Source organism: Monopterus albus, unplaced genomic scaffold (genome assembly GCF_001952655.1).
Source record: "Monopterus albus unplaced genomic scaffold, M_albus_1.0 scaffold187.1, whole genome shotgun sequence".
NCBI lineage: Eukaryota > Metazoa > Chordata > Actinopteri > Synbranchiformes > Synbranchidae > Monopterus > Monopterus albus.
In genome coordinates, this window is record NW_018128067.1 from 526,875 (window position 1) to 542,293 (window position 15,419).

The following is a 15,419-nucleotide window of genomic DNA, read 5'->3' on the forward strand; positions in this document are numbered from 1 at the left end:
AAAGAGCTGTAAGAAAAAATATTTTTAAAAAGTCATTTCAACCTGTTAATGCAGTACAAAAACTGAGAAAATTAGGTGTTGTCTTGGTTGTTGGCTTAATGAACCTGACACAGAGCTCAATACTATACATAATAATAATCACCTTTATTTGGCCAAGTGTGTTACACACAAGGAATTTGTTTCCATTACAGAACTGAGGCAGCCATTTGCAGCACCAACTCAACCGAAGGCTCTAACCATCGTGGGCAACTTGGGGGTTCAGTATCATGCCCAAGGACACTTTGATATGTGGACTGGAGGCGCCGAGATTCGAACCTCCGATTGGGAAACGACTGCTCTACCCACTGAACCACAGTCGCCTCATCATATACACTTACTTCAGTTAAATATTCCAAAAACCAACACTGCAGGTAATGAAAGACAAGGTATAGGATGCTTGCAAATGGTTAATTGGTATGAAAGGAGGTTTATCTGATATAAAGCAAATTAAAACAAACTTTTTGAAATCTACAATGTAAGTAACTATCAATAATGAATATGTTCAGGTATATTTCTGACATGTCTGATAACCTCTCACTAACTTTCTGCTGAAATCAGGACTCAGTAGGTAGTGCAATGATGCAGAAATGTAAAAAGAATAATTTAAAAAGCCTAAAGTATATGACTGGAGATTTTTCTGATCACCCACCTTAACACTCTGTCATTGGGACTTCCTTTGAGGTGCTCGCTGCCTGGCTGAGGGAGATGCTGCTTATCGTGGGTCTTGGACAGCTTCTCTGCAGCAGCGATGGGGCATCCAGAAAGACTGGACAAATGGAGGAGGAAAAATGCTGAATGTTAACAGAAGAGCATGTTGCTGCCCATGTAAATGTTCACACAGCCGCTGCATAAATATATGAGCTTGCAGATACATAAAAGGAAAAACATAGCTTGTGCATAACAGCCATCTGCAGAAATACACACAGTCAAACACAAATACAAGTCTGCAAAGATACTACACTGTGACTTATGCAAGAATACCTGCGGTGTGTGTTACGGTTGCTGTTAACGTGGCCCTGACCGGTGCAGCCAGGAGTTGGACACTTCAGCACATTCTCATGCATGGCCAGAACTGAGGAGAAAACGGGATACACACACAGAGAGAAAATCCACAGTCTAATTTAAATAATTTAAAACTCATAAGGGACTGCATGAAAATAATTGGGCTGGGAAGCGGGTTGAATCTTCTATTTCACATATCAAAACACAACTTAATCACAGCCGATAACTGGTTTAAGTCCACGGCTTGTTAATCTGCAGGTAAGAGGGAGACAACTGAGTGTGACACATGCTTTTATGTTTCTATTAAGCTCATTATTTTTTCATTTCTAATATAGCTAAAATTAATATAAATCTGGGATGAGAACATATAAAGACAATTATCTGCCCCCGCCCCCCAGAAACTCTACCCTACCATTAGCAAAAAGAAAAAATACAATATTTCCCAACCTCCCCCACTCCTCCTAATAAGTTTTGTACAGTTCCTCCATACCAACAGGAAGCGGTGATGTGAATCTTAATCAGAGAATAGCAGGGAACTGGACTACATTTAATGGACCTGTAGTCATAGCTACGGCAATGCATCAGATATGTATGTAAGACGTAGCTTTACAATCCCATGAAGGGCTAGGGCTAAGCAGGAAAAACATATCATATCTGCAGATTGTTTGAGACCCAGTGAGGAAACCAAATCCAAACATCTATTTAGAATTTAGCTGGTAAGTCAACTTTTAAGTCAACCAGTCAGCTTTTACAGCACAGTCTGGCTGTATCCTCTCTTAGCAGAGTCAATAATGCCAACAGCCTCAAAGTGAGACATTTAGCAGCTACTGAGTCCCTGCAAGAATATTGATAAGGATAAGGATAAGGATAATCAAATTTCAGTTACAGTACTGGTGTACAGTACAGAACTCTACAGAATGAAGAGGGACTTCCATCAATGTCAGACCACCCTCTGCTGTCAGATTTCTGTGCTTATTTCCATCTTATAAGCAGCTGAAAAAAACTCACTCTCCGGGGGGATCCTGTCCTTGTGCGGACAGCCTGACAGGCTGCGGTGGTGGGGGTAAAGACCGGTCACGTGACCTGTCCCATCACAGCCCGGGGTGGGACACTTGATCTCCCGCTTCTCTGACCTGCTGCTCTCTGGATGATGGAGCACAGGAGAATCAGAGTGCAAAAGAAATGGTAGAAGAGAGGAGGGGAAAACAGAATGATGAGCAGGACAGAGAGAAAGAAGGAGTGAGAAGATTATAAGAAAAGGGGAGGTTGGGATGAATGAGGACAAAAGCAAGTGGTTAATGACACCAGACAGTCTGTTTGGCTGAAATAAAATCTAGACATATTTCAGACAACTATATAAAAACAACACCATCTGTATCTGCACCTCATCTCTTATGTATCTCTGTAAATGCACATCATGTTTTGTGCGTAAACCTAACATGGTCTGTGTTCTGTAGCTGCCTTTCCAGAGGAAATACTGTCAGATGCAAGACATACTACTTTTGAGGTTCTGCTGAGTCCACCTACTTATCCGGTGCAGTTGATCGTTTCCACCCTTGATATATTTGTCTGACAATTTAAAGGATCTTGTCTGAACCGCAGACAAAACAACACCTGAAAACGCATCAAGAGGAAATCATACCACTCTCATTTACACACAATTTAAGCTACCTGCTCCTCCTCCCCTCCCTGTGGCACCACAGAAAGCATAAAGGAGCGAGAGGGTGGTGTGATGCTCTACTGGCCTTCAAATTGAATGTTAATGAGACATGCATCTCCTAATTAGCGTTGAGCAGAACAGGAACGTCACCACAGGAGGGAGTTGAGGCCAAGGAGAGGGCAGCACTAGCAGGCATGTAATCACACCACTGCATGACAAGTGGGCAGCGTGCCGAGTGTGAAATACAAGGCCCGAACACATGCAGCATGTAAACAAACACTCCACTACAGACTGTGGAGCAACCTGCACTCTTTCTTCCTCTCCAACATCTCTTGGGTTCTTGCTGTTGTCCCTCTTTGCTCTCTCTCTCTCTCAAGCACTTCCTCTCCGGTCTTCATAGAAGTCTATTCAGCTGTAACCCCTTCAACCTCACACAACGAAGAGAAGAGGAGCTAAGAGCTCTGCAACTCATCGCTGTTTATTCGGTACACTCTGCTTAGTTTGCTTCCTTCATTAAGTGAAGCACATGACACCTTGTGTTGATTTAATACAAAATTTTCTGTACATCCACCAACATGTGACCATGTTTACACCCCAGTCATCTCTGTTTAAAGAACTATATGGCTAGTTTTGCATATTTAGACCAACTGATTATAAACTGAGTTTACCGCTCACATTTTACCAAACCCTACAATACATTCTGAAGAGATTTCTTACTTTTTAGGAAGCCACTGGTTTCCATTCGTGACATTACGTTACAAAAATGTACATGAAACTTTCTTAATATCTCAGTGAAAACTTTGTTACTTTCATTTTTATTATATTTCATTATAATGTAGTAATGAGTAAAGAAGGATCTGAACACCCCATTCATTTAGACATCGAATCTTTTCGAATTAATTTGCTTTCTTGCCAGGAGTTAGCTGAAAAGATCAAACCTGTCATGTCTGGATGCTAAATGAAGCTATAGAGAGAAGACAATTAGTGTAACTTAGCATGAACACTGGAGCAAAGGGGGAAAGGTCCATTTGAAACACCCCACAGTAAAAAGAAATACAGCCTACAGGTACACAAAATTAACATAAAGTACAACTCGTTTTATCTTGTTTGTTTAATCCGTACACAAAAAGAAAAGTAAAAATGAAAATGGTTATACATTTGTGTCTGTGAACAGTTTAAACAAAAAAGATTTAATGTAAAGGTTCATAGTAGCAATCTCATCTAACTCTTGGTAAAAATGTCCACCCATCCATCCATTATCTATACCGCTTATTCCTGAATAGGGTCACGGAGGCGCTGTGGCCAATCCCAGCTGACACTGGTCGAGAGGCGGGATACACCCTGGACACCAGTCTGTCACAGGGCTGTTGCAAAAAGGTAAATAAGCAGATTTCCCAAAATGTTGAACTATTTCTTCAATGAAAGAAATAACAAATTCACTGTTTCTTTAATTGCTCTCTGTTTTGTCTTCTTAATTAGATGTTATCCCCAACACACAGCAGTACATAACACAAATACTAATAAAATAAGAAGCCAAACATCACATCTGTTACTAAAATAAGAAGCCAAACATCACATCTGGGAGGCTGGAGTGTCCTTGAATTCATCACCAGGTGACGACACTGCTTGCAGCAGCACTGCCATGTGATGCTAACACAGCTTTAAAAAATAAAGTAGACTAAATGTTCATGATGTATTGCCTACATCAAGTAACTATCATACTTCAGTACATGTTGTAGCTCCGCCTTTTAGTTTCTTCACTGTGTCCTACCTTTGCTGAAGTAGCTCTTGCGGATGACCTCCAGGTGCTTGGGCCTGTCATCCATGGTGAAGTATCTCTGGTGGTGGAGATCTGGGGCGGGGAGTAGCTCTCTGGGCCCAGCTGGCTTCACCTGCTCTGCCTTCAGAGCAATGGCTTGCTCCAGTAGGCCCAGGTTCCCTCGGGTCATGTCAAACATCTCTGACTCGTCCGTCACTGTGGAACGCTGTGACAGGCTGTCTTCATCGTCACGCTCGTCGTCACCGTCCATGTCATCGAAATCCTTCTCCTCTGACTTATCGGATCTCACTTCAATAATGTCAGGAGAAGCTGAAGATGAGGCTTTGTGGATTTTATAGTTCTCACCTCTGGGGCTGGGATAGTAGTCCTCCAGCGGACTGGCCCTGTGGGAGCTGTAGCTTAAAGGAGGGCTGGCCTTGTAGTTTTGAAGTGGGCTAGTTTTATGAGAGTCACATTTGTCGGTGGGACTTGCCCTGTGTGAGCTGTAGTCCTCCACAGGACTGGCCCTGGGATCTTCAGTCTTAATGTGTGTTCCCTGAGCTGCTGTGGTGCTGGTGATGGTGCGGATGGCAGATGGCACATCAGAAATGGGCAGAACATGGTCCCTGTAGTCCTCTTCATCTTTCTCTTCATCCCCCTCGTCTGTGCGCCTCTGCTGTGCTGGCACTGCCATGTCTTCCTCCTCTACCTCCTCCTCCTCATCTCTGACCTGTTCATGGTGGATATGTTCAGTCAGATACTGGTGTATCTCCGGGCTCACATGGTTGCTTCTGTCTTCACTCTCTCCTTGCTCATCCTCCACCTCCTCGCCCTCCACTTCAACTGCCTCCTTCTGCAGGACAGATGACTCCTCCAGTACTTGAACTTTTCGATCTGCCACCTCCTCCTCTTCCTCATTGCTCTCATTCATGCCAACCTCCTGCTCATTCTGTCCTTCTTCATCCCCTTCGGCTGCCACAGTGACATGCTCCCCAGTCTCCATAGCAACAGACTGCTGAATGGCCACAGTTGGAACATTGTTGTTAGAGACACGGCCGAGGTGGAGGAGAGAGTTTGCTACCTCTTCTGCACTCTGGAAAAGAGACTGACACTCCTCAGATGCAGGTGGCGCTGCTCTGAGCTCAGGCTCGATGATCACGCACTCCTCCTCTGTGGAAACAAAGATGAAGAAGTCGGAAAGATTGAGTCATGCAGTGAGTTAAAACTGCTTGTTGGCAACATCATCACCAGCATCACTGTCCTGCCTGCCAAGTCATTCACTGTGAGCTCACAGTGAAATAAAAGCACCTGCTGTGACAGGGTCTGTAAATGTAAAGCCCCTTGGAGATGCAGAAACAATCTCACCCACAAAGTCCTGGTGCCCCTGGTGGTCATTAGGAGGCATGAAAGCTCCTTCAATATTTCTGACCTGCATGGGGATTTTTCTAAATTTTTGGGGGCTTTTAAATTGTTTTGCTGTCTGTCTGGTGGAACACACACCACTTTCCTATGATCTCATGTACCTGCTATGCCTTTATCTTGCAACCACTAAGTTATGCTGCTTCACAGTCCTTAAACACTCACAGTATGGCAAATAGTACGAGGCTTTCTTGGCCCGGATAAAGCAACAAAACAACAAAAAGGTTTCACAAATGAAAAAGGTTATGTTAGGTCATACATGATAAAGGTTAAGATTAAACCTAATTTTTAATCATAGGAAACTTTTCATCAAAAAGCTACAAATTATATGAATTTTTGTCCCTGATTAAAAGAGCATTCCACCAATTTCACACATGAAGTCCATCATTTTACTGGCCACATGGAGCAGCCACCACTCAGCCAGTGAAGGAGTAAAAGTCAGGATATGCTTCGATTTTGATCATTCTTTTTTAATAGCTATCATGTCAGTTCCGTGGCTTTTTTTAAAGTGCAATACTTAATCACTGAAGCACACCTTTAATCTCCCGATTACTGTTTCAATCAATTGATTAATCATTTAGTCTCTAAAACAGTCTACTCACTTTCCAAATGTGATGCCTTTAATTGTCTTATACTGTGTGATTAACAGTCCAATACACACAATAACAATACTATACACAGTGTACACTAATATAAAACAGAGGGAAGCTGCCAATAGTCACATGTGAGAAGTGGAAACCTGTAAATGTTTGGCATTTTTTATGAATAAATTAACTTAAATGATTAATTAACTATTAGATGTACTGTATGAATTGATTACTGGACTACTTGTTTCAGCACTCTCTGGACACAGAGTATTGTTTAGGTGGGTCCTACGTTTCATTGTACTTGATGTTTCCTTGCCAATGAAGAAGAAGATGTAGTTATGACAACCTCAGGAATAAACAGCCTACTGTACCTTCCCCAGTTACAAATGTGTTCTCCTCTTTCTGATATGTGTCCTCCTCTTCCTCCTCTTTTTGTTGACCGTGTGTCTCCAGTTTCTGTACATTTGTCTCTCCATCCTGCAAGTCTCCTCTCATCTCCTCTCTCTCCTCCTCTACAGCTGTCTTCATCTCCTCCTGCTCCTCCTCCACCTTGGTTTCTCCTGCTTTTTCTGCATCCTTCTCTCCATCGCCCTCAGCCTCGCTGCTGGCATCACTTTCTGTGCTGAAGCCCTCATCCAGGGCCAGTTTCAGGGGGTGGGACTTTCTCTTCGAGGCAGGCCGCTCTGTTTCCTGCTCAGCCTCTGCTTCTTCTAGACGGCGCTTTCTGGCTATGGGGCACCCCAAAACACTGGTAGTTGAAGACAGAAGGAGATCATAAGAAAATGAAGAAATAACAGAAAGACTCATGAATAAAAAGCAAGGCTGAGTGGAAATCGCAAACACAACATGTCAACCTGAACCTCATGCACCTCATGCCCTGAAGAGGGCGCCATGCTGGCTCACTCAGACATCACAACCAATCTCAGCCAATTGACTGGAACGTTTAATGAACAACTTGCATGGAGAGGCAAGCAGGCGAGGCAGCGGACGGTGAAATCCAATAAACTCCCTCTTACTCTCACCTGGGAGATGCCGAGGGAGACTGAGGGACAATCTATAAACAAAGTGCATCTGAAATTGCCTGCTGAATGAATACACATGTAAACAGATAGCTAATATCTGCCCCTCAATAAAAAGGAGTCACAAGCCAGTGAGCTGCCCCAAGTCCCGCAGGGTCTCTGAGGGCGAGCGACACAGATGAGGGATGGAAGGAGAATGAAACCTGGAGAAATTCCATTTCACCACTGTCCACTGAAGACTTTATTACTTACTAGGATTAGATTTAGAGCCTATGGGCATTTTGTGTAATCTCAAAAATAGCTATACTGACTTGCATGTGATTATACAAAATTATATAATTAATGTGCTGTTTTTAATCAGATTTTCATCATTGGACTCATTTAGTGTCCTTGAAATATATTCCTATTAAGCAAACCTTCAATTTACTCTCATCTCAAGCTCTAAAAGTTGTAATCTGAGGGAGTTTTCTCTGCCCACAAAAGAACCTTATGTGACCCCTCAAGCCAAAAGGGTTGCACAGCTTTAACTTACAGTATGCATTGCACATCTGACTATATAGTGAAGGGTGTGCTGTATTTAAATCTATACCGCCATGCATCTATTCTGACTTACATATTTGATCAAATGTAAAGCCTGGACTGCATGCACTCAGAAAAATTATAGGAGCAATACGACTCTTATGTTTGTATGTTTAAACTGAAGCTACAACTGGCCGCCGGTTAGCTTAGCTTAGTACAAAGACTGGGAACAGGCAGACACAACCAGCTTGGCTCTGTCAAAAGGTAACAAAATAAGCCTACCAGCTCTAGCCCAAAACACCCCATAAAACTACAGCTTACACATTGTTTTTAGTGTGGATAAAACAAATGAAACATCACCTGGGTTTAGAGGTACTGGCAGGTGGATTTGTTATCTTGGAACTGACCCAGATTAGCTATTACCTCCTGATTTGAGTCTTTACACTAACCAGCCGCTGGCTGTTGCTTCATAATTATTATAAAGTTATAAGAGTGGTATCGATCTGTTTATCTAGGTGTTGTCAAACTGTTCCTTTAAAATGTGAAATGTATTTTCTACAGACCAGATGCTGTGGGGTTAGAGAGGACAAGGAGGACAGACAGACAGAGGGTAGGTTTTTAATCTGCCCTACCTTCTGTGTCGTGAGTATCTCCCACTGATATGGCCAGAGCCATTGCATCCAGGGGTGGGGCAGCTGGATGAGATGGATGGAGGTTAGAGATACTGTATGTTTAAGACTTGGTGCATTTTAGTCCTTGTGCAGAACCCATGATAACAACAGGCAATATAAAAGTAAATTACGATAAACAAAATGGAGCAAAGCAAAGACATGCAAACTGAGCACACATGTCACACCGATGCACATGAACAAAGATATGCACCCCCCATATCCTTCCAGCAGACACACATAATGCGTGAATACAGGTGGCATCAAGCTGGGGAGAACATATTATTGTGTATCGTACATCCTGTTACTATAAGCGATAAGGATCAGCTGAGACCTGTAATTTCCCCTGCTCTGCTCTCCTCTCCTCACCACTCGCCATCATCAGGTCTCACTTGCTGCCTCTGTCTTTTTTCTCTCTTTCCTCTGGTTCAGGTTGCTTTGACCCCTCAGGACAGCTCATTTCAATTCTCATTTACTTCCCCCAGCTATTGCCCTTTATTACTCCAATTATCCTTATTATTCATTTCACTTATTAAAAAATGCTGCATTTGCATTTTAAATGAGTCACTCTCTGGTTTTCTTACTGTTTTTTTTTTCTTAATCCAGAAACTAAAAGGGTTTTTTTGAGTGCTCAGTACAGATCAGTGCTTAGAGGTGAGCTGTGACAAAATGAGAGAGGATGTAAAAATACTGTAAAAGGAAGAAGAGAAGGGAGGGCAGTGGGCTTCATGACTGCTGAAGTCTGGGTGGGAAAGAATGGGGATGAGGTAGGGCAGGTGGAAAACTAGGAAGGTAGGACAAGAGAAAAATTAAATAATCCTCTCTCCTCATGTTGTATCCTTTGATCGGACTGCAAAATGATCATACACCCCTTTGATTGCATCTACTGTCTGTGTTCATAGCAGGAAATAGCAAAAGGCTGTGAGAAATCAATACCGGCCTGTTGGAGGCACTGACCATGAGCTGAGAAGTGCTGATGGTAAGAAATAAAAAATAATATTATACAACATTGTCTAAAGAAACAATGATAGCAAGTCTACGAGTGCCGGGGGGGTGCTCTGCCGTGCACATAAAAGAACTTTATGAAAGGGGTTTGCACAAAGATGAAGGTGTTTCCTTACCTCAGCTCCTGTCCTGCGAGCTCAATAGGAGCTGAGAGAAAGGGGGGGGGGGGGGGAACAAAACACGGGGCAAAGGTGAACGTTTGCTCAAAAAGCTGTGCTGCTAAAAGAAACAGATCAATAAATCACAAATGCATAAATCCCATGAGGTTTGCTCATAGCAGCTTACACACTGCTGAGTGTATGATCAGGAAAAAAAACGCCTACACACTCCTGAGATCCCATACACACACACACACACACACACACACACACACACACACACACATCAACGAGCAAACATACAAACACACAAACACATGTTTGTAACGGCGAGCACAAAAGGACTATCGGTGGTGGCCTGCACAAACATACTGTATGAAAAACACACATACACACAAAGGTTACAACAGAAGCATGCACGCAGAGGCAAAAACCTAAATCAGCTAAACTGCATAATGCTGTTCAGAAAAAGTGACAACAATACGCAGACTTCAGCAATAAAACATGATTAATTGTTGCACTTTAGTTATCATAATTGGGAAAATGAAATTAAAAGGAAAACTGCCTTCATCAGTGGAAAACTGCACTTCTTTCAGGAACAACTTATAGTAATTGCCTTGAAAATATAAATCAAGCTCTGCACACACACACACACACACACACACACACACAGCTCTGGGTTGGCTACAGGCATTGATTGGGAATTGAGCAATAGAATGACTTTGGAGAAATATCCTATTTTCATTTGGAGCAAATAAGAAAACAATATGATCCTGGAGAATTCGGTTTGGGCTCCGGTATCACATGCATTAATCACATGTGTAAACGACCCCGGGTATCATGATACACTAAGAGCACAGAGAATGCACACTAATACACTAACACACACGCACTGTTGATGTGTGTGTGCAGTGTCTTAGTTTCTCAGTCTTTCATCATGCAGCTGAAATGAGTGGACGCCTTCCTGGATGCCCTGTGAACTGTTGCTCTGCTGTCTCGCTTCAAAACATCAAACACACACGTACACATAAAGACACATTTTAATATGCATATATACACACTCACATTCGGAACATACACTAGATAAATTCACATTCAGATGCACTGGTTTATTGTACATGCACATGCATGTCTGTATTTGTTTATCTCACAAAAACATCTGCATTCAGTCTAATTCTGAAGTGGTGCATTGTGGTCAGAGGTCATCTAGACAGCTTTTCTCTGTTAAAGTGTTGCCATTTTTATCCTTATGTATACATGTATAAGTTTTACTGCTCACAAAATATATAAAATAACATAGTAGTTAATCCATATGTTGTAATTAATCAAATAACACAGGTTGATTTGTACTGGGAGTCAAAAACAGAGTCTAAACTGCAGCTAAATACAAGCTGTAAGACTGTTGATGGTCAGGTGTCAGTAAAACAGGAGGCGTTAATAAAAATCAAAATGGCCAACTGGGCCACACTGCATGAATTTCCTGTCAAAACCTGAGGCTCTTTATCAGATACAGTGACCCCAGATAAAAATAAAGTTGGTCTGAAGAGTCTGTGACTGAACAAAAGAATAGTCACTGTGCCGTGCTGTGTAATTAGAAATGGGAGGAGGTAAATCAAGTTGGTTTGGAATGAAAAAGCTTCTGAGAAAAATCTGTATGCAAGCACTTTTAATGTAGTATCTAAGTTGTAACTTCAATATAAAAGCATGAGCTACATATGGCACGTGTGTCATCAGTGAAGCTTTGTCGTGCGCTGCACAACCAACTTGATGAACACATGAAGGGATGAACTTTGAATGTTTGAAAATTACACCTGGTTTTTTTTTATTATTATTTATGAGCCTGAGGAGAAGTTGTGTGACATTTGTGATCTGTGGACTGTTCTGTTCATATCTAATTAATGTACCCCATACTGTACATTTCAACACAATGACAGACACTTTATGTAAACATAAGCAAGTGCACAGATGCACAAACAGGCCTAGCTCATACACACATACAGTACATGAATGCACACACTCCTGCTGTACTCAGCCTAAAAGCAGAACTGATGTTTGCATGTGAAGGCAGGGACTGATGTGATGGAGAGAGGTGATGAACTCTCACCTCTGATGCCCTTGGACCGGGTGCGAGCCCGCTTGTCATCGCCCTCTACACTCATCTGGAGAAAAAGAGAAAACAGAGGATGAGAATGTGAAGTGGGTAAAGGAGGAAACAGAGAAAAGAGACCATGAGTAGTCATTTCTCAGTGCTCCCACTATATTTCATCACACACCCACAGTTAATTGTTGTTGTCTTCCACTGCTTCCAAAGAGTCGCTCAGAATGTTCCCACCGAAACACACCAATGGTGCCACCGACACACACAGCGCGCCCTCGTCCCTCTCCCGTCGTCTTCTGCCACCACAGAAGAAAAACTACCCTGCCCTGCTTGCTTCATCACATTAGAGACACAAACAAAGCCTACATGATGTAGAAAAAGGGAAAAGCCCTGTTGTTCAAGCTACTTTACAAATCTGTTCCCTACCGTCACCCTACACACACCTCCCATCACTCTCCCTGTAATTTCCTGCACCCAAGTGGTACACATGATTGTACGCTGTGCAGCGCCCGCACAGGGGCCACAGCCCCCGTAAGCAGACGGACTGACAATCATAACTACGCTGAAAATAATAATAAAGCAAAAGCACAGAGGCCACTAAAAAGCCACTGTAATAGTCCTTTCAGGAAGAGGAGTGTGTGTGTTTGTGTCGTGTTCAGTGCTTACTTCTGGCTCGGCTTTTAAGCCACAAAGGCGCAGGTGTTGACCCTGCTGCCTTGAACACACACACACACACACACACACACACACTGACCCCCAACCACACCTCCTCGGCACTACCTCTCCATGCTCAGCACTGCTCTCAGTGCACTCTAAAGCTATCAGATGCTTTTTAGACACAATGGAGCCATTAGCTTTGATTACTGGACTCTGGGGTTTTTTTTTACCTCAGGTCTTTCGCTCTTTCTGTCTCACACTTCCTCACTCTTGTACACCCTCCCCAAACACTCCTTTATCCCCCTATTTGCCTGCACCCCCTCCTATCCATGCCCAGCCACTTAGCTGCTTTGTTGCTTCTCTATAGTCAAGTTGGCACCGCCACAGTGGGATTCAAACACGGGGTCCCTGTTTCTCTTCTTCTTTTATCCCCCTCACCATCCCTCTATTTGGCAATGCCCCCTTCCTGCTAATAGACTACTTATGAAAAGAAGGGGGGAAAGAGGGATGAGAGGAAGATGAAGCACGCTGTTGTTGTTGTTGTTGTTAAGGGCTTTTCTTTTTTTCCTGCGAGGAGCGTACGCTTCATTCATTAGCTTCTAGTGTTGTGCCGGAGGTACAGGTGCAGGCACGGGCCCTTCCCTTCCTGTGCGAGTCTCCGCCGCCTTTGCCTCCTCCACTCTTTCTCTCGTCGCTCTGGCCTTAACTCTTCTGATCAAGCGCTGTTAATGTAGAAGTCAGGCAACAAGCAGCAGCTTTGTGCCCTGCCTGAAGGGAGCAGTTGACTCCTTCTGTGCTCCGCTCGCAGCTCTGACGACTACGAATGAGCCTGTAGCGAAGAGTTTTCTGTCAATGTGTGCACGTACTCTCACACGAGTCCGTTTCCTTACGCTCAACTGTCTGTATGTATGTATGTGTGAAGTACTTTACTGTTTCTGTGTTACGCTGCTTTATACTTTATACTACTCACTACATTTCAGATGGAAATACTGTATTTTTGACTTTTTACATGTCTTTGGTTACTGATTTTAATTGTACACATGAAACCTATGATTAGTTTAGAAAGCATTTTTAAAGATTAAACTGTTCAACATATGAAGCAGAACAAATTAGCATCACCTCCATTAACATGCTACACAGAAATCATTGTAAGCATAATAATACCCAAACAGTATGATCTATCAAAAGAGAACAGTCAGAAGGACACAAGTTACAAGTACTCGTAATAAGTACCCAGGGACTACTTTTGCAGTTGCTTGAGTGTATATGGAAATACTGTGAACTATTTCCTATTTAGGACAAAGAATAAAGCAGAGATTCTCTTTTAATAAACAAATCTTCATATTGAATCATCTTTTGAAAATGTTAGCAAGCAACCAGTGAAGCTGAACGAGGTGATGGATAAATGGCTCAAATATACTGTATGGCTAAGTATGAGCAGTTTAAATAGTTAGCTAAAAGTTAGTGATAAACAGGCAGCATGGTTACTTTAGAGTGTGAGTAATGGAAAAATGCTTTGTTTGGTCTGTGGAAAGACAGGGTGGTAGAAAATGCTCCTTTCAAAGCCCAATCTGACTTATTGAAATAGCTTGTATTAGCCAAACAATAGTTTAACGCCCACAGTTTACTATCATGTATCATGTCATACATAAGTTACATTATGTATCACATATGGATCGATTATCAAAATACAGTAGCTGTCAATCAACCAATTGATGAATTGATCCATTCATTACAGGTCTAACTGTGAGTTTTACTTAGAAAATATGCTGCTGGACCATTTAAATGAATGGAAGTACATTTATGAATACATGAGTGTAAGAGAAGTGCATGTGTGTGTGCATGTGAATGAGACTTCATGAAAAGAGCACATACTATTCTGCTACTTTGTGTACTTTCTCATGCTCCTTTCTTTGCCTCCTCCTTACGTTAATAGTCACCAGATGAATCAAAACCTGGACTGAAAAGGGCACCCATTGCTTTCATGTTTGTGTAACCATAGTTACGCACATTTAAATAAGTAAGCACATCTGAGTTCTCTTTTTCTTGTCCTTTTTCTCAATACCACCTCATTAAATTTGTATGAACACAAAGTCACAGCCTGTGAATCCAGATGCAGAAAAGCAGGCATTCACCTGATTTCCATGATCTCGTTTAATGCACCGTATGTTCAGAACTTGTCCTTTACCTTGTTGTCTTTTAATTACGATGCCTTGATCAATGTATGTAGGTGGGCCTCCACTCTACCAGCAGTGTTTTTATGCAGAACAGAGAAAGGGAGAGAAAGAAAATTAGAGGAGAAGAGAAGAACAGTGCATCCGGGCGTGTGTGTCTATGTGTGTGCTGCAGCATGTGTGTGTGTGTGTGTGTGTGTGTGTGCTGGGGTCTAACTTGTGTGAAATGTGGTGGGGAGCAGCAGCACATGAAAAAGAAAAAGATGGAGGAGGAGGAAGAGGAGGAGGAAGACATGGTTCATCCCTACAGGCTGTGTTGTACTTTATCAATTACGTCCTTCTCTGTGTGCGACGGTCGGCCTCGGCTCTGCTCTGCATTCTGACAGCTCTATGTAAATGGCTGGCTGGGGGCAATGACTTCAGAGAGAAGGTCACCCTTCGTCCCCTGGTGCACATAAATGACTCTTTTATCCATTTTCAGTTTTACAGGAGTAGATGAAGTAAGGAGGGGGTTAAGCGAGCTGGAGAGGAGCGTTCACAACTGACAATGACGGCTGACATCTCCAAACATTACCTGCAGACAGCAGCTGCCAATTAGATGGTTCTCTGGAGAGACGGACCACGCTGCGCAGCCTCCATGTTGTATCACCGCATGGCGAACCCCTCTAAAGTTTCACTTTAATAATTCACACAAGGCGGAGCAGAGCGGTGAACA

The 15,419-nt window shown here is 42.7% G+C and overlaps 1 protein-coding gene across 6 annotated transcripts in view; it reads right to left on the reverse strand.

Moving 5' to 3' along the window:
* Window positions 1-15,419, reverse strand: part of myt1b (myelin transcription factor 1b) — a 98,532-nt gene that overhangs the window by 14,483 nt on the left and 68,630 nt on the right. For all 6 annotated transcript variants that reach the window (XM_020617249.1, XM_020617248.1, XM_020617250.1 and 3 more), the window contains 8 exons: window positions 11,880-11,934; window positions 9,794-9,824; window positions 8,637-8,699; window positions 6,838-7,214; window positions 4,473-5,630; window positions 2,050-2,184; window positions 1,021-1,111; window positions 689-805 (listed from right to left, as the gene is read on the reverse strand). In XM_020617249.1, coding sequence (XP_020472905.1) covers window positions 689-805; window positions 1,021-1,111; window positions 2,050-2,184; window positions 4,473-5,630; window positions 6,838-7,214; window positions 8,637-8,699; window positions 9,794-9,824; window positions 11,880-11,934 — 2,027 coding nt within the window. The remainder of the gene's footprint in view (window positions 1-688; window positions 806-1,020; window positions 1,112-2,049; window positions 2,185-4,472; window positions 5,631-6,837; window positions 7,215-8,636; window positions 8,700-9,793; window positions 9,825-11,879; window positions 11,935-15,419) is intronic.